General features: G+C 52.3%; 1 protein-coding gene across 3 annotated transcripts in view; it reads left to right on the top strand.

Moving 5' to 3' along the window:
* The first annotated feature begins 401 nt into the window (after positions 1–401).
* The window catches only part of Igdcc3 (immunoglobulin superfamily DCC subclass member 3), a 42,987-nt gene continuing 24,023 nt past the window's right edge, over positions 402–19,365 (top strand). For all 3 annotated transcript variants that reach the window (XM_059266980.1, XM_059266979.1, XM_059266981.1), the window contains exons 1-2: positions 402–516; positions 3,466–3,771. In XM_059266980.1, the coding sequence (XP_059122963.1) occupies positions 402–516; positions 3,466–3,771 (421 nt within the window). The remainder of the gene's footprint in view (positions 517–3,465; positions 3,772–19,365) is intronic.

Genomic DNA, 19,365 nt, shown 5'->3' on the forward strand with positions numbered 1-19,365 from the left:
CCGCCGCGCAGCCGGGAATGTCCGGCAGCTTAAAGCGCTCGCCGGCTCTTTTGTTCCCCAGACCCGGCCTCCGGGGAGAAGGGGCTGGGGGAGGGGAGAGGAGGGGGGCGGCGGGCAGAGGAGGAGGGCGGTGCGGGCGCGGGCGGAGAGCGGAGCGCGCACCCCGGGCGCGGCTGACAGATCGCCGCGGTGGGTGCAAGATGGCGCAAGCGGTGCTCTCCCTGATCTCCGCTCCCCGCTAAGGCCACCATGCGGCCCCAGCCTCCCGCCGCCCGGGCTCGGCCCCGGCCGGAGCCCCGGCCCCGGCCCCGGCGCCGGCCCCGCGGGGCGCTGTGAGCCCGCGAGAGGCCCCCACCCCGGGTAGCGCCGCGCGTCGCCGAGCCCAGCGGACCGAGAGCCCCATGGCTGCGCCGCGCACCGCGTCCCCGCGCCGCCCGCCCGAGCTGCGCCGGCCCCGGCTCCTGCCGCCGTTGCTGCCGCTGCTGCTACTGTTGCCGCTGCCCGCGCCAAGCCGGGGTGAGCCGGGGATCAGAACCCAGGAGAGAGGGGCGGACCTGCGCTAGGAGCGCGTGCTGGAGAGACCAGGCGGGACAGCGCGCTGTGGGCACAGGGAGAGCCACTCTGGCAAGGCTACCTGTGGTTGGAAGGACTGCGGGGGGCAGAACCTCGGGAGAGGGGTGGGGGTGAGGTCGGTTCCCTGGGCCTCGGGGACTCGGGATAAGTCCAGGGCTGGACCCTGATTCTGGACGGAGGAGCTGAGAGCGCGGCAAAGCGGGAGTTGGGGAGGCAGGCTGGCGTTGGGGGCTGAAGGAAACCAGCCAGAGGAAAATGAGCGGACGAGTCCCAACCGAGGAGAGCGAGTTAGGGTGCGCAGAGCTGGGCTGGCTGGAGGACCCTCAGTAACCAGAGGCAACCGAAGCCGGAAGCAGCAGATCGGGGTCCGGGGATGGGGGCGCGCCTGCACGGGACTGAGAAGGCATCATTCCACCCCACTCCCCAACACCCAACAGTGTTTGGAGGTGGAGGTGGGACTGGGTCCAGACGTATACGAGGAAGAGGAAAGAAAGATTCCCGGTGGGCGGAGAGGGCGACCCTACCAAGAGCCCAGAGAGCCAGAGGAGAGATGATGTCGCCCAGGGCAAGCGCCTGCCAGCCGCACTGCCCAGGGCCCCGCCCTTCCCCGAGGGAGCTCTCTGGGAGTCCCTGCCCTGGGTTTGCGGGGCCACCCGTCACTTCCTCGGTGGCTGTAAAAGATTCACGTCACCCAAGAAGGATGTGGATCTAGGTCCTCCTCTTTCTCAATTCCTTCGCAGACACACATTTGGACTATTCTCTTTCCTTTCCTTCCTTACCAAAAAGCAAAATATTGCTCTTCACCCAGGAGAAACTTTATACCCTACGGCTTCAGCGGGGTTGGCTTGGAGGCGGAGGCGGCTCAAACTTAGGGTGTGTGGAGGATGCGAGGGATTTGAAAGAGTGTGAGCTTCGAACATCTTAAACTGTTCTTATCCTAGAGTGGAGGCAATACCTAGACCCCCTTCCCCCAAGACTAGGTCTCGCTCATCAGGGAAGGGCTGGAGTCTGTAAAGGAGAACCCGGGTCCAGGATCGCAAGGCCCTAGAAATGTGAGGAGGGGGCTCTATGCTCGCAGACAAGGAGGGCTCACTCATTCCTCTTGGAGTGAAGTCATAGCCGATCTGGTAAATTGCTTGCTTGAAAGACTAGCTGCCATCCGTGGGATATAAGTGCATATTCCTTTTGCCCGGGCTCTGATTCATTCCTGGGCACCGTCTCACACACACACACACACACACACACACACACACACACACACGCTCATTTTTATCCTGCTGGAGCAGTGAAGTTAACTGGGAGTGAAGATTTTATACACACACGCACTTTCTGCTAAATTTAGGATATCTATATTGATGTTTACTATTTCTGATCTCTCCTTATAACAAAGGCCAAAGGACCAACACCCAGAGCCCTGGGTAAGGGGGAGAGCACAGGCCACACACAGCCTAGCCTGTACCCTGAGTACTGGGTACTGGGCCCATACCTGCTTCTCCCAACCAGGCATTGGACCAGGTCTCTGATAGTTTTGCCAGCAAATGGAAACCCAGTTTATTACTATCTCACTCTACTTTTTAGGTTTGGTTTGGTTTTTCAAGACAGAGTTTCTCTGTGTAACCCTGACTGACCTGGAACGCCTAACTCACTCTATAGACCGGGCTGGCCTCGAACTCAGAGATCCACTGGCCTCTACCTTCCAAGCGCTGGGACTAAAGGTGTGTGCCACCACACCAGGCTTTTTTTTTTTTTTTTTTTTCTTATTCACAGTGAGGGAGCATCTTTGTCACCCTTGTATGTGGATGGCCAAAATGCGTCCCTGCTTCATTGATCCACCTGCCTCCACCTCACCAGTGCTGGGATTACAACCGTGTTGGATTTTAGTGCTGGGGCCCAACACTTTATGTATGCTAGGCAAACACACTACCAGCTGAGCTGCATTCCCAGCCCTTGGCCTTGCTTTAGTGATTTTAATTTTCCGCAGTGCTCTCTTGTTAATCATGTCACAAGCCACATTTAAATAGTTGACGAGGGGTCACCAGGATACATTGAAAATTTTAAGGTCACATCCCGGAAAGTCTGTGAGGCTTCAGTGCCTGTGCCGAGTGACGGCAAGGGTGGCAGCCGGGAGCTGGCACCGGTCTTGCTTTTCAGACTCTGATTTTTTTTTTGGGGGGGGCGGTTGGGTCGGTAGGGCAGCGTTTCTCTGTGTAGCCCTGGCTGTCCTGGAACTCACTCTGTAGACCAGGCTAGCCTCGAATTCAGAGACCCACCTGCCTCTGCCTCCTGAGTGCTGGGATTAAAGGCGTGTGCCCAGCTGAGACTCGGCTTTTTTTTATTTTGGTGTATTTTATGTGCGCTGGTGTTTTGCTTGCATGCATATCTGTCTGTCTCTTCTGTGCCTGGTTCACATGGAGGCCAGAAGAGGGCATTAAACCCCCAGGACTGGATGCAGATGGTGGTTGTGTCCCCGTGCGGGGGCAGGAAATCGAACCTCAGCCCTCTGGAAGAGAAGTCAGTGCTTTTAATCACTGAGCCGTCTCTCCAGCCTTCCAAGGCTCAGATTTGCAATGACCAACTGTGAGGCCCTGGGCAGGTCCCCTAACGTCTTGAGGCCTCAGTTTTCTTATCTGTGAAAGAAGGAGTGGTACAAATGGCATTCACCTTTCTGCAGTGGTTGGAGTCAAGTAAAATACTGCACAGGACGGCAGTTTGTAACACATAAGAGTTCTGTGTATAGTAGGGATTCCTATTAAGGCTGAAGACACAGCACAGGAATGTGATGGGTACAGAGAACCATCGAACTTGAAATTTCCGTGGATGGCGTTCTTCCTGGCTGTAGGTACATTTCATGCTAACTTCTCCTTTCCTTCCATTTCTCCTTCCCCGATGCAGGTCTGGGCCACTCTGCTGAACTGGCGTTTGCTGTGGAGCCAAATGATGCTGTTGCAGTCCCTGGACAACCCATAATGCTGGGCTGCAAAGTGGAGGGAACCCCTCCAGTGCAGGTCTCCTGGAGGAAGAACGGAGCAGAGCTGCCCGAGGGCACCCACTCCACCCTCCTGGCCAATGGGTCCTTGCTGATCCACCACTTCAGGCTGGAGCAGGGAGGAAGCCCTTCAGACGAGGGTGACTACGAATGTGTGGCGCAGAACCGCTTTGGGCTGCTGGTCAGTCGGAAGGCTCGTATCCAGGCTGCAAGTAAGTAGATGTCCCTTTTTTCCCTTTACGTAGATCAGACTGGTGACCAGGGTCATTCTATGTCATGGGAGCCAGGGAGGAGGCCCATTCTCTATGTCATGGGAGCCGGGGAGGAGGCCCATTCTGTGAAGCTCAGGAGAACACATTTTCTAGCCTGGGTCAGTGGACAGGTGGCACAGTGGTGACTTTGTGTGGCACAGTTATGTCATGTGCTCTTTTTAGTGACTGGAATGTAAACTGACAAGATTGTAGCCAAAGACTCATAGGCTGGAGGTGGGGCCTCATCCACGTCTTCATTCAGGGTATCAAGGTTTTCACCTGTATGTCATACCGTGAGCATCCTGGTCCATTGAATATGTTCTGGTGTTTAAACATAGAAAAACTTGCCTGAGGCTGGAGAGATGGCTCAGAGGTTAAGAGCACTGGCTGCTCTTCCAGAGGACCTGAGTTCAATTCCCAGCAACCACATGGTGGCTCACAACCATCTCTAGTGGGATCTGGTGCCCTCTTCTGGCGTGCAGACAGAACACTGTATACATAATAAATAAATCTTAAAAAAGAAAAGAAAAGAAAAGAAAAACTTGCCTTATTTTAAGGGGGGCACTTAGATTTTCAAAGAGTTTAACAACATGAAATTTATAACTATAGGTTAATTTTCAGTAGGGTGACTTCACTATACCAGTAATAGAGTTCTCAAACCTGTCAATAATTCTCTTTAAAAACAAAACAACAACAAAAACCTGTGGTCGGTGGTGCTGGGGAAACTGTCGGAAAAGCACTTGCTGCACAAGCTTGGGGGCCTGAGTTTGATCCCCAAAACCCTGTAAAAAGCTGAGTGTGGTAGCAGCAGCCTGTAATTAGTGCCGGGGAAGTGAAGACAGGGAGATCCTTGAAGCTCACTGTCCAGCCAGCCCAGTTGAATTGGCTAGCCCTAGGTGCCAGTGAGAGACCTTGTCTCAAAAAAACATGGTGGACAATGTTGCTGAAGAAGATACCTGAGGTTGACCTCCGGCCTACACACACACACACACACACACACACACACACACACAATCAATCAATCAATCAATCACTCAATCAATAGATGTTAAAAAGAGAAGAGATTGCCAGGCATTGGTGGCAAATGCCCTTAATCCCAGCACTCGGGAGGCAGGGGCAGGTGGATCTCTGAGTTCAAGGCCAGCCTGGTCTACAGAGTGAGTTCCAGGACATCCAGGGCTGTTACACAAAGAAATCCTGTCTTGAACCAGAGAGAGAGGAAGAGAGATTTATTGGAGGAAGAGGAAGAAAAGGAAGGAAGGAAGGAGGAAGAAAAGACAGTCCTCTTGAGAAATGGCAGAGTTGAGAGGCCAGTGAACAGTGTTCTCCACCCTAAATCTCTGTGCTTCAGGGGAGCAGCTGTCCCCTGGAAAGGCCGCTTTGACTTTGGTAACAGTGCTAGGCAGCATTTATTTGGTACGTGCTGCATGCTGAGCACCCAGAACGCTTTAGGTGACTTATTCCATTGAACCTTCATGCCTGAGGGAGACACTCGCTAACATTCCCCTTTTAGAGATGAGAAATCTGGGCATGGAGGAGGGTGGGACTCAGTGGTGACATTCTGGGAGGCAGAAGAGCCAGGCTGCAGCCTGGGCAACCTGAACTCCCTACCCTCCCACCTAACTCCTATGGCATGCTGCCTCCTTCCCTGTGAACGCTGACAAGTTCCTTCCTGGCCCAGAGGACATTTGCACTGTTCCTGTGAGCGGGCTGGTGAGTGATGAATTGTTCCAGGCAGGAGCCATCGTGCTGGGCTGAAGATGCCCCTTTGTTCTGAGGAAGGCTGATCCAGGCCCCCATATGGAGCTTGCTGGGAAGCAGCCCTGGACTTTGAGATGGGAATCACTTCTGGCTCAGCCACCCCTGGCCCTGGCCCTCTCCACCAGGCAAAGAGAGACTGGTACAGTCTCTGAGCAGATGGCCGGGTGTGTGAGTGGAGGTTGGGAACCAGAGGAAGACCTGGAGTCTGGGAATGGGAGGAATGAGGGTGGGGGGAGCTTCCCAGGACCACACTGCCTGTCTCCGTGGTCCGTTTTATTTTATTGTATTTATTTTGGCAGGTGCAGTGAACTTTATTGATGGTGTTCAAGAGAGTAGTGCTCCCTAAGCCCTTCCCCTTCTTCTGTGGGTCTGGACCGGAAACTGTAAGGGGAGATACTCAGAGTTTCAGGGCTGACTTGGGACAGGGACTCCTCAGCAGCTGAGGGCCTCTCTCTTCCTCTCTGCTCTTTCTAGGTAGATGGTCCAAGGCTGCTTGCTTATTCCTTGGAGGCCACGTAAGCCATCCACCACCCTGTTGCTGTAGCGGCATTCATTGTCATCGGAATGACAGGGAATGAGCTTTACAGAGTTGTTGTTGAGAACAATACCGGCCCCAGCATCAGAGGAGGATGGGTGGGCAGCACTGTTAGAGACTGAAGAGACAGCCTGGTCCTCAGTGTAGCCCAGGATGCCCTTTAGTGAGCCCTCCAAAGCCTGCTTCACCACCCTCTTGATGTTACTGCAGATTTCTCCATGTGGCATGTCAGATCCACGACAGACATGCCAGGGGTAGGAACATGAAAGGCCATTCCAGTGAGCATCCCCTTCAGCTTGAGGTGACCTTGCCCACATCCTTGGCAGTGCCAGTGGGTACAGGGATGATGTTCTGGGAAGTCCCACAGCCAGCATGACACAGCTTCCCAGAGGGGCCACCACAGCCTTCTGCGTGGCAGTGATGGTAAGGGCTATGGTCAGAGTCCTTCCACAATGCCACGGCCAGTTTTAGTGAGGAGAGATAGAGGCCTGTTGGGTCCAGCAAAGGATCCTGGGAGGTAAAACTTCAGAAAAAGAGAGAAGAGCTGTAAAGGGGAAAAATGGTAGATGAATTTTTCTTTTCTTTTCTTTTTTTCATGCTGGGAGTCAAACCTAGGGACTTGAACATACTAAGTTAGCATTCTATCAGTCTCATTGTATGTGTGCACATGTTCATGTGTGTGCATGTATGAGGGGATGTACATACATGTATGGAGGACAGAAGTTGATGTCAGGTGTCCTCCTTAACCACGATTGACCTTACTTTTTAAATAGTGTTTCTCATTAAGCTCAGAGCTCACTGATATAGCCAGACCAACTGGCCAGCAAGTCCCGGGGGTCCTGCTGTTTCCACCTCCCCAGCCCTGGGATTATAGGCCCGGCTTTTTACATTGGTTCTGGAGATTCCAACCCAGGTCCTCACGGGTGTGCGGCTGGATATCAACCAACCAAACATGGCCTATCAAGTTGCAGTGAGATTAGGCACCTCCCCGCATTTCAACTCTAGCAATGTAAGGAATTGAGCTGTGGGTGGAGCTGGCCTGGTTAATTCTTCGGGGTCCCAGGAACAGCTAAGGGTGTTGTCTCCGAGTGTTAGTCTGAGGTAGTCTTCCCCTCCCCTCCTTAAGGCTGTGCCCGGTGGGGACTTGCTTTGGCCCCAAGCAACTGTGTAAGTGATTCCATCTTTTTACTTCACAGGCTAATGTCCCTGGAGCTTTAGAGCTGATTATCAGCCTGAGGTCCCTCCTTGGGTAGTCACCCCTGGCCTTGCCCGCAGGCTCTGCGGATGGATGTTGTGAGACACGGGAGGGTGGCTTTATGAAAAGGTGTGAGGAGCCCGGAGGGCCCTGCTTCTCCTGTGAGCCCATGGGGGTGACATGCTTGGTACTGCTCACAGGCAGGTCTGCTGGGACATCAGAGTTCTAGGCCAGAGGCCACTCTGACCACTCCAGATGCTGTCCTTGAACCGAATTCTTCCCAAGGTAGGCTGTGCTGCAGGCTGGCTTATCCTTGGAACTTGGGTTTGGGATACAGCAGCTCAGGTTCTGTGATCTATTCATGGTCTCAGGATTCTTGGACTCGGGCTTGCTGTCTCCCAGGCCAATAGTGTGAGGGTTGAAAACCGAGACTCGCTGATGTGGAGATCCCGTTCCCTTGGCCGAGTCTCCTGGCCCACGGCACAAGGTGTATATCATCCTACCTTGAAGGAGAGTCAAAAGGACCAGGGCATCCTAAACTCTGCCTGACAAATAGGAATCACTCAGGAACCCATGTTTGTTTAAAGTCGGCTTCACAGACAAAAACCTTTCAAGGTAATCTCCAGCTGAAGCCAACGGCCTGATTCCACTCCCAGCCTGGGAGTTCTCACTTGTTGGCATTCATCTAGAGAAAGCTCCATGTAAACCTACCAGGCCAGGAGTCTGTGAGCTCCATGCTCTGTTGTAACCCTTCCCGGCCTAACTACCACAGACACTCTGGTATCCCTCTGGGGGGGACGCATGCATTCATTGACTCCCTCTTGCCGAGTGAGATTTTTGTGCCTGGTTTACTTCAAAAAGGGATGATTTCAGGGCTGGAGAGATGGCTCAGCGGTTTGGTTAAGAGCACCTGTAGCTCTTTCAGAGGGCCCAGGTTCAGTTCCCCGCACTCACACGGCACCTTACAACTGTCAGGAACTCCAGTCCCAGATAGGTTAACGCTTTCTCCTGGCTTCCTAGGGCATCAGGCATAGGTGTGATGGTGCACAGGGATACGTGCAGGCAAAACACCCAAACACATGAAATGAAAATTTTAAAGCGGGGGATGGCCTATGCTCAGGTGGTAGAGATTAGTAAGGGATCCATTCCTAGCTCTTTGCCCTCCGGTAGAAGCTCTCCATCCTGCCTCTTGATTCTTGGTCCCAGGCTCCTGGGGGAATGGAAGAGAAACACCCTGTGGTCAAGAGCAGGATTCCCCAAATTGAACCCATCCTGACCACCCCCCAGGGTGGGGGGATCTTGATAAGATATGATTTTGAATCTAAATATCTAGACAAGGCCCTGATTTCTGCATCTAATGAGAACCCAGGTAACAGCAATGCCGGTGACCCACGGCTGACTCTGAGGGGCTACCCAGTCTCACGTCGTAATCTCACATCATAATCTATAGTTTGGGAAACTGTGGGTGGCCTACTGAAGTCCATAGAACAAAGGCTTCAGGGGCAGAGGCTGGGTGGGTTTGAACCAGCTCTGCCACACATGGATCAGAAGCCCTGCGCAAATGTTACTTAACCTTCTTGAGCTACTGTATCCCCACCTGGGCAAAAGCTGTAACCCCCTCTGTGTATCTGGCTTTGGGAACACTCCCCCCCCACCCCCAGCTAAGGACCGAACCCAGGGCCTTGCACTTGGTAGGCAAGCGCTCTACCACTGAGCTAAATCCCAAACCCCATAAAGATTTATTTATTTGTTTTGTATACAGCATGTATGACTACAGGTGAGAAGAGGGCACCAGATCTCATTACAGATGGTTGTGAGCCACCATGTGGATGCTGGGAATTGAACTCAGGACCTCTGGAAGAGCAGTTGGTGCTCTTAACCTCTGAGCCATCTCTCCAGCCCTGGGAACACTTCTGAGGTAGTGGAATAAAAGGCTTAAGATCTAGGAAAAGCTCAAAAGCATCCTGGGTAGTGGTAGGCATTGTCCACTAATGCCAGCTGATGCTTTTCAAGCAGGCTGGGCGGTCCTAACAGTGAGTTCAGATGTGGGCTGATACAAGCAGACCTGAGCAGGGTGGCCTTGGGCCTTAGTCCCCACAACCCACTGGCTCTGGGACCTTGGGCAAGTCACTTAACCTCTTGGAGCCCCAGATTTCCTAGGATTATGTGCACAAAGAGTTCAGCACAGGCCATAGGCAGTGCTTTTGACTATTGATAAAGAATCAACAGCAGGGCGATGGTGGCGCACGCCTTTAATCCCAGCACTTGGGAGGCAGAGCCAGGCAGATCTCTGTGAATTCGAGGCCAGCCTGGTCTATAGAGCAAGATCCCGAACAGGCACCAAAACTACACAGAGAAACCCTGTCTCAAAAAAAAACAACAAAAAAAAGGAATCAACAATGTGAACTATTACTATTCCGACCTGTGACTGCAGTCTTGGATGTGATGTGGTTCCTAGGAAGGACACACAGTGAGACCCTGGTCTTAAAAAGGAAACAAAAACAAACAAAAACAAACCCCAAGTCAGAGATCAGACTCCTAGGTAAAGCAGTGGATATCATAAGAGGGAGAAGGCCAACTCTAGTTTCCTGCTCTCTCCAGAGCTGCTCTTTCTGCTTCTGAAAGCTGACTTGTTCTCAGTTTATGTGAGAGAGAGCAGGTGGGGGGCAGTTCTGGATCCCCTTTCCTCACGATTGGTGGTTGTGTGGATCTGGAACTAGGTTTAGGGGGGCCAAGAGAAGTAAGTATGGGCAGAAGCTCCCGGGGCTCCACTTGGTGGGAGGTTCGGTGTATGGACAGGGCCCTGAGTAAGGTGATGGGTGGTAGGGAAGTGGGTCCTGGCACTGTGCCTGCTAACTGTGAGGGCCTCTGTCACCTGATAGTTGATTGTCCAGGCTTAGTGGAACAAAAGCCTTCCTACTGTCTTTAAAGGGCAACCTAGCTGAGGAGATCCAAGGAAATGTCCCTCGCTGCCTTTCAAACATGTATCTGGTTGCTGTCAGGGCAGGAAGCAGGCTCTGCAGCTAAAATATCAACTGGTGGGTGAGGGTCCACATGTTCAGACGTACTTCCTGCTGAAAGTTCACCCTATCACGATGTGACAGATGGATGAGGGTCAGCCCCTTTTAACCTGCCAATCATGCCTCACCTGCGTGTGCGTGTGCATGCGCGTGCGCGTGCGTGTGTGTGTGTGTGTGTGTGTGTGTGTGTGTGTGTGTGTGTGCGCGCGCGCGCGCGCGCGCGCATTTGAGTGTAAAAGCCAAAGGACAGTCTTGGGTGTCATTCTGTAGGTAGCATCCACCTTGGTTTTTTTTTTTTTTTTTTTTTTTTTTGCTTATTTAAGACAGAGTCTCACTGTGTCCCTGACTAGTCTGGAACTCACTGTATAAACCAGACTGGACTTGAACTCATAGAGATCCACCTGCCTCTGCTTCTCTACTGTTGAGATGAAAGGCATGGCCCACCACACCCAGTGCACCTTGTTTTATTAAGACAGAGTCTCTCAGTAGCTCTCAAAGTAGGGTTGACTGATTGGCCAGGAAGCTCCAGGGATCTGCCTGTATCCACCTCCCTAGCACTGGGACTGATGTCTCATTTTTTTGGGTTTTGTTTGTTTGTTTTTCTACAAGCAGTTTCTGGGGGTTGAACTCAGGTCCTCATGCTTGGAAGGAAAGCACTTTACTAACTAGGCTGTCTCTTAAGCCCACATGTGGACCATTGTTTGGTACTCTTGAGATGCTTTGATAGAAAGGGAAGGAAAGTGGAAAGGCCCTTTTGGGACCCAGGAGTCCTGTGTGCCTGAACAAACAAGTCACTAGAGAGTGTGGCCGGGGCCTGTCTCTGCTGTAAGGTCCTCAGGACAGACCTGCCGTTGCTGGAACTTTCCCCAGTCCATCTTGCCCTTCTCACCATATCCAGTTCCTCCCGAGTCATCTGACGTGCAGTTCTTTCTTTTTCTTCTGTGGTGGGAACGATTGTGGTCTGTGGCATTCTGATCAGAGCCCTTCCCCTGGGTGATGGCTGCTTGCATTGTTAACTAACTGGTTTATAGCTGCACACTCCATCTGTCTCTTCAGCTAGATTTTAAGCTCCTGGAGGGCTTCTTGTTTTTTTGTATTTCTCACAGCCCCTGCCTGAGGAGCTTAGTAAAAACTAAATGAACATGTGGCCTTCTGGGCCCAAAGTACGTGTCGTCCCCCCCACCCCACCCCCCCTTCTTAAATTGATAGGCTGATAGCACAGTTCCAAAGAACAGAGCCCATGCGCGTGGAGAATGGGCCTGAAAGTACACTGTGTTCACATGGGGCAGGATCATGGGTGTCTGCTCTTCTCCAGAAGAACCGAAGCTCTGTCTGCCCCACCAGATGGGGTGTGACTCACACTCGATTGCCTGATTCTCCCTGTAGAGTCTTGGGTCTCCTGCCTTGAACCTTCCTCTCTGGCTGGATGGGTCCTGCAGCCCCAGGCACTTTGGCCTGATGGGAGGGGAGGCCTCCAGCTCTGTGCAGGGCTCTGGGCTGCCCCCCCCCCCCGCCCCCCACCCGCAGGACTCGAGTGTGGAAGTTGAGTGCCTCTGGTTCCCACACCTTGGCTCCACTGTCGCAGGCAGCCAGCTGGCCCCTTAAACACAATGTGCAAATCTTCTCTGTTCCTGTCCCGCATTGTCAGTGGCCAGGCGCCTGGGCTGGGAATGTGGGCCCGTGAATAGGAGAGGCATTTGCAGCCTGCAAATGAAACAGCCCCCCAGCCCCCCTTAACCCTCTGCCCCCTTCCCACCCCTAGGGAGAAAGGACTTTTTCACTCCTGGCCTATTTGTATCGCCTTTCTCTTTCCTCTCTAGAGACCCTGCAGGCTGGTGTGCGTGTGCATGTGTGTGTGTGTGCGTGTGTGTGTGTGTGTGTGTGTGTGTGTGTGTGTGTGTGTGTCCTGAAGAGAGACTTTTGCACAGTAGCTTGGCGGTTATTTTACACTCCCTTAATAAAAGTGAATGGAACAGAAAGGTACCCAGAATGGCAAACAAACAGCTCCTTCCTGTCTTTGTTTAAACTGTACTGAGTAATTCCATCAAAAACGTCTGCCCTGTGTGCAGCTAACCTATGACACCCTCAGTTTCTCCAGCTGTAGCCATGTGTGTGAGTGTGTGTGTGTGTGTGTGGCGGCGGCGGCGGCGGCGGGGGCTGGGGACAGGTCTCGGTTCATCTCTCCACCCTCTTGGTATGAGCAGCATAGCTTGGCTGTGGCTGCAGAGCCGGTGCGGGCCCCGTAAAGGGTTGAGCGTTTCCTGTCCTAATGGACTGAAGTGAGAAGGTCACCGCTCGGAGGGTGAGGTCTTCGACTGTGAGCCAGCGGATACGGCCATAGCTCCACAGTCGTTCATTCCGTGGCTCCCCAAGTCTGCCTGCCATCCTAGTGAACCTATGACGTGTGCTGACTCCCCCTCCCCCCCCAACCTCTCCCTCATTTCTGAGCTTGCTGCCCTGTCCCCAGACTTGCCAAAACGCTGATATTTGCTGCTCTCGAAGAGCGGGAAGGGGAATGTCTATGCACTCCACAAGGAGGGGCTCCTGGACCTGATGACCCAGGCAGAGAAGGTGGGAAAAGGCCAGAAGGGATAGAGGGGCAGGTGGATTGAACCTAGGCACAGTACAGCCTGGTTCAGGTCACGGAGTTTGATATGGAGACTTGTATCCTTCCATCCCCACCACCATTTCAGTCTCCTTTCTGCTGCTCGGAACTTCCATACTCTACCTACCTCTGCCTTCCTCCGAGGCAGCTTTTGGTGTGTTTGCCTTTAACCACCCCAGGACCAGTTTCTTCCGCTCTGTTCTCCTTATCTTCTCCTCACCCCTTCCTTCTTTCCCCATTTACTGGTGTGCGGGTTCGGTTCTCCTGCCTTCCTCCACCGTGACTTCTCTAACCGGCTGTGCTCCCGGGGAACCCTCTGCTATGGGAGCAGATGGCCTCTGTAGAGAGCCAACGAGAAGGAGGTTCAAAGAGGACCCCAAAAGAAGGGCTCCACAGGCTACACACACACACACACACACACACACACACACACACACACACACAAGTAAGGGCCTCCCCAGCGCTGGCCTTTACTGGGAGGAATCTGAGACACTCTTTGCTGCCTCCTAGCTGGACACTGACCCTGACTGAGAGCTGGGGCAGCCCTGGGCTGCTCTCTGGAATGCTGGTGTTGGGTTGCAAAGAGATGTTAGCAATTGATAATGGGCAGAAACTGGACTTTCTGGTCTCGCTGCTGCCCCCAAGGCCACTGGAATGCGAGGGAGTGGAGCCTATCAAGAGGCCCTGGGGACGTGGGGTGGGCAGATGGAGACCAGACCACCTAAACGGAGAGGAGGGGCCGATGAGGGGCAGACCACCATGAGAGAGAACCAAGTTGTAGCTCTTTCCCAAACCGCATGCTGCAGAAAAGCACCCTAAAATGCTCAGCCCACTGGGACCCCTGTGGCCTTCCCAGTCTCCAAGACAAACCAGAAGAAACTTGAAAGTGAATCTAGCTACATTTTTTTTTTTTTTTGGAGACAGCATCTTCCTAGGTAGCCCAGGCTGACCTTGACCTCAAGGCAGTCTTCCTGGTGCTAGGATTACAGACATGTGCCACCACACTTGGTTTTATAGACTTAAAAACTGAGGCTTCAGGGTTGGAAAGATGATTCAGAGGTTAAGAGCATTTGCTGCTCTTGCAGAGGACCTGAGTTCGGTTCCTAGTACCCACATCCAGCTGCTCACACCATCTGTAAGCCTGCTTCCGGGGGAGTTCCAATACTCTCTTCCGGCCTCTGTGGGCCACCGGCACATGTGTGGCATACACTCATACAGAAGCATATGCAGACACATGAAATTAAAAAAAAAAAAAAAGTTTCTTTTATAAACAAAAAAACTGAGGTCTCAAGGGCAAGACCTGCCCAAGGACCTCTCAGTCCTTCCGCCTGGTCTTCCACCTGTTTACCCTAGGTCCCCCAACCCCATCGCTCCATCCCATTCTTCAGGCCTTGGCCCAGCCACTTCCATGTCAGATATTTCGGAAACCTGGCTTGTTACCTCTCTGAATTCTGGCCTTCACCAAGAACCTTATTGCCCCCTACTTCAGAGAGAGGGTGGGGATGGTCCCTTGTGCCCCTCCCCAGGACACACTGGGACGAGTATGTCTCTATTTTGTTTTTGCCGTGGCTGGAATTCTGTTGAGGGCTGCTGACACACATGTGGCAGATTGCGGAGGACTTAATGAGTTCCCAAAGCACACTGGACACAGGGGACTGGCCATGAGTTGGCGGCACTCGAGTGAACCGGCTAATAATAATAAAAGATGTAGTCGTGGTCATGGGGGGCTGCTCTGTGATAAACTCTCTCTGGGCTCACTGACTTGATTCCCACAACAGTCCCACTCGTATTTCCAGGGCTGTTTTGCAGATGAGAAAATGGGGATCCAGAATGATTGATTAACTTGCTCGAGGGACCCAGGAAGTGGGGAAGCTGAGATTCGAACCCAGGTTAGCCTGTTACAGTGCACACAGATACCCAAGCCACATGGGGGTGGGGAAGAGCCCAGCTTTGAACCCTGGCCTAGGAGGTTCCTCTCCCTCTACCCGGAGCCCCTGCTAGGAACTCCCAGGAAGGCTTGGGGCAGAGCAGTAATGCATGAGGGAAGGAAGTTGGGGGGTTTGCTGGGGCTACGGGAAGGTAGAGGTGGGAGTTGCCTGTTCCTGAGGAGGGAAGACAAATTTCCCTCCCCCCCACGGGGTCCCTAGGCTCCCTTTCACTTCCTTGTTCCTCACGCATAATGATGCTGATTGCTCCACATCTGTCATAATTACTCTTTGTTTGAAAATTCAGAACAAATCACAGGAGAGGAACTGGCTTGGTTTGTGATAGCTCCTTCTCCCCAGGGGTCCTGGCAGGAGGGGGAGGGGGAGGAGGGTGTCAGGGAAGAGCCATAATCAGCCCGAAGGAGCTACGCTGCTGATTGTCCTTGTACTGTTGTCCCCTGGCCAAGGCGGTAACTCCAGTCCCCCAGGCTTGGTGGCCCAATGCTTCCAGGAGTTACCTGCCCACCTCTGCCCAAGGTTATAGACTCCTGGCCTGCTATGGAGGCCAGATGAACACCTCTTCCCGCTATTCTACAGAGAAGCCCATGGTGGTCCCCTGGCCCTCTTGGCCTCGTTGAACAATGCAGCAGCCTGCCCAGGAGGGGAGGGCAAAAGGTATCTGTTGGAGGGGTACAGAGCAGGGGTCCTTACTACTGAGGGGAAGATGTGGCCCCGAAACAAACAGATCAGTCATTGTATCTTTTGGAACTCAGCTGACAGGCATGGTGCTCAAGGCTCCAGTCTTCCCCAGCCACTGTTACTTCTCTGATTCTGCTCGGTACTCCTCCTGAAGTCACTTGGACTCGGAGTTGCTCGCAATTGCATTGTCCCAGCACTTGTGACTCTGCTGGTCACGTGCTGCCCTCCATGCCGCTCCCACCTCTGTAGTTTATTACAGAGTGACGCCCTTGCTGACGCGTCACCTCTGCAGCCACAAACATGTGTACAAGTGTGCAAGTGTGCAAGGCTGTGCCATGGTGTGTTTCTTCACTTTCTTGGCTCTGGATGTCCAGGGGCCAGTGTCTCAGGGTCCCTACTCCTGGAGTCTGCTGTGGTCATTTTGAACAGGGACATCTTTACCTGGCTGACTCTGAAAACTTGCCCTCTACTCAGTTTGGGAATCTGGAACTGCAGAGAAAAAAAAAAAAAATGGAAGCGCTGTAAGCCTTGGTCTCCCCACTCTGCTCTTTCCAAGGGGCGTGGCCAAGGATTTCTGACCACGGGGCAGGACTAGACAATTTATTTGCAATTTGAAATTGGGAGGGAAGAGAATCAAAGGTCTCAGAGGCTACAGGATAGCACACTTAAACATGGAGGGCCTTCTGCCCAGACCGCGTCGGAATGGGAAGGACACAGCTCCTCTGGCGTTGCAGGCTCACACCGCCCCTGCCTTCCCCTCTTCCCACCCCCCGACTTGTCTGATTCTTATACCACTGCCCTGGAAACTGAGAACCTTGTCCCAAGTCCTGAATATAGAGCTGTGGCAGAAGACAGCAAGGGACCAGCAAGGGACCAGATGCTCTTTCCCGTGTGCTGATTGGTCAAATGGGATTTGAGTTTTAATTTCAGAGCCAGAGTTGAATAGGACCTTAGAGAATTGGAACCCAGCGATAAACAACAACTCCTGGATCTTTTTCTGCCGTCTTCAATTCTGGCTTCCTTTTCCCTTTCCTTTTGGGGTATTTTTTTTTTAAATCATGTCTCTTATATCTCATCTTATATAGAATGTCACACTCTTTCTGCAACAATCCTCTTCACCCTGATTTTCTTGAGATCCCTGATAATTATGTCACACTCCTCTGTCACCCTGGAGAAGCCCTGTCTAATGTAGTGTCACCTGCAGGTTGCGTTAGGACATGCTGTTCCTATTGCTTCAGATCACCAATGATGGCATTATATAGAAACAGCCCAGCATCGTTCCTATTTGATATTCCTGTCCCCTCCCTTGCTTCTGACTTTGCTTCCTAAGTCAATCATTTTCCCATCAAACTGTGCCAAAATTAATACTACAACAAGCAACCTGGTCTGATGTTTCTGAGATGAAGACTTTATGAGATAAAATGATGCTTTTTTTTTAATTGAATGTACTATTTTATTTTAACTTTTTGAGAGAGGGTCTCATGTATCCCAGGCTGGCCTTGAACTCACTATGCAGCCAATGATAACCATGAACTTCTGATCCCAGAGTGCTGGGATTATAGACATATGCCCCCATATCTGATTTATGTAGTGCTGGGGGTCAAGCCCAGGACTTCCTGCATGCTGGCAATCGGTCTACCAACCGAGCCACAGCCCTGTTGCTCTGGAGACAATTCCAGCTGCTGAATTACAAGCACAGTGCCATCAAGCTACTGCTTTTACCACATCATTCTGAGGAGGATCCACTGGGTTGTGTGAACAGCTTTGCCCTTCGGGGGCCTTAAGAGGGCTCAGTCCTTCTGGGACAGGGGTGTATGGCTCAGCTTTTCCTCTGGTCTGTAGAACAGACATAGGAGAGGACAGAAGAGAGGATCCTTCCTTCCTGCAGCCTCAGAGCATGGCCTGGAGCTGGTACCTGAGGATGGAATTGGGAGTCCCATGTGAGAAGATAGAAACCGCGCCTGCTGTGATGAGCTTGCCCTGTGGAGCCCCACAGACAGGATGGGGTGGGTGAATGAAGACACTGAGTTTATCTCCAAGGGCTCCAGGAGTGGCTTCCCCTAGCCCACCCTCAGTGACCTTCTCAGTCCCTTGACCCAGAGTCCACGGTGGCTGTGTCTGGCTGCTTTTAGCTCAAAGACGATGGAAGAGTTCTGTCCAACTCTCTTCCTCTGACTGCACCCTTTAGTCCTCATTCTAGTCACTGAGAGTCTTAACAAGCACCTGCTCATGTACCACTGTTCGGTTCAGGTCTCTGAAGGGCCTTCCCTCCAAGGTCACAGGTACCATTAGCAAGTGTCCAGTGAGTAGGGCTTGGCTTAGTGAATTCAGACCTCAGCCCTCCCCACCAAGAGAGGTACTGTCACCTCAGGGTGGGACTATTTCCTGGGAAAAGCAAGAGGCACTTTCAGGATGCCGGACTACTGACCTCACCCCAAAAAGCGGTAACAGGCCAGACTCTATGTTAAAAGTCTCCCTTTCCTCCCGTCCCTGTGCCTTCTCTTTGGAAGAGCTGTGCATATACATGCCTGCCTTCCTGTCACCTGAAAGCGTTACAACCGTAATGGCATGAAGCACCCCACAGGTGGATGTTGCTGTGGAAATGTGAAGGGAAGGAAAGCCCACACTCTTATTATCCTCATTGTCTTTCAGAGTTCTTACCTGTGGAGTATTTTCTCAGCAGTTACTTGAGAAAGTAAGAGGTAAAAGGCTTTGGTTAAAAGTGTAGAGTCAGCCGGGCGGTGGTGGCGCACGCCTTTAATCCCAGCACTCAGGAGGCAGAGCCAGGCGGATCTCTGTGAGTTCGAGGCCAGCCTGGTCTCCAAAGCGAGTTCCAGGAAAGGCGCAAAGCTACACAGAGAAACCCTGTCTTGAAAAACCAAAAAAAAAAAAAAAAAGTGTAGAGTCAAACTACAAAGGCACGTGCACACACAGGTCATTTCTGTTTGACTGATTTTTAAGGACCTGAGTTCTGATCCCTAGCACCCATATTAAAAAGGCTGATACAGCACCGCATGCCTGTAGCCCCAGTGCTGGGTAGGCAGAGACAGGAGGACCCCTGGGCCTTTCTGGGTAATTGTTCGGTGTAGCCAGGGAGCCTACCTCAAACATGAAGGCCGTGGGGTCTAAAGAGAAGGCACTTGCTGCTCTTCCAGGGGACCCCAGTTCAGGTCCTAGCACCCACTTCCGGTGGCCAGGTGGCTCACAACAGCCTGTAACTCTAACTCCAGGGGATCAGGCACACTCTTCTGGACTCCAATAGCATGTGAATGCACATATGCCTGCACATGTGTGTGCCCACGCACACACATAAATAAAAATCTTAAAAAAAATTTTTTTTAAATAAGATGAAGCATGATTGAGGACATTCAGGCTCTAGCCTCTCTACATACATGTGCACACAGGAACACATGTACACATATGCATTCGCACGTACACACACAGGGTGAAGGTAGCCTCTACATGCATGTGCACACAGGAACACATATACACACACGCATTCGCACGTACACACACAGGGTGAAGGTAGCGGACTATCAAATTAAAAATGATCTCTGATCTGCTACTCATAGCCGTCCCTTTGGATAAATCCTTTTTCTCTATAGAAGGACAAACATTAAACATCATTCTTAGAGTCTTGTGGTTCTGCAGAAGGGGCTCAAGAACCGGAGACGGAAGAAGAGGGAGGTGGGAGTCGCTCTGGGCTGGGGGCGGTCCCCAGACCTCCTGCCTCTACCCCATACACAGCAACTCCGCTTTTATCTCTTTGTTTCTTCTGGTGTTCTCTAAATTGACTAACTAGGCAGATCTTTCAG

The sequence above is a fragment of the Peromyscus eremicus genome, chromosome 7 (assembly GCF_949786415.1).
Source record: "Peromyscus eremicus chromosome 7, PerEre_H2_v1, whole genome shotgun sequence".
NCBI lineage: Eukaryota > Metazoa > Chordata > Mammalia > Rodentia > Cricetidae > Peromyscus > Peromyscus eremicus.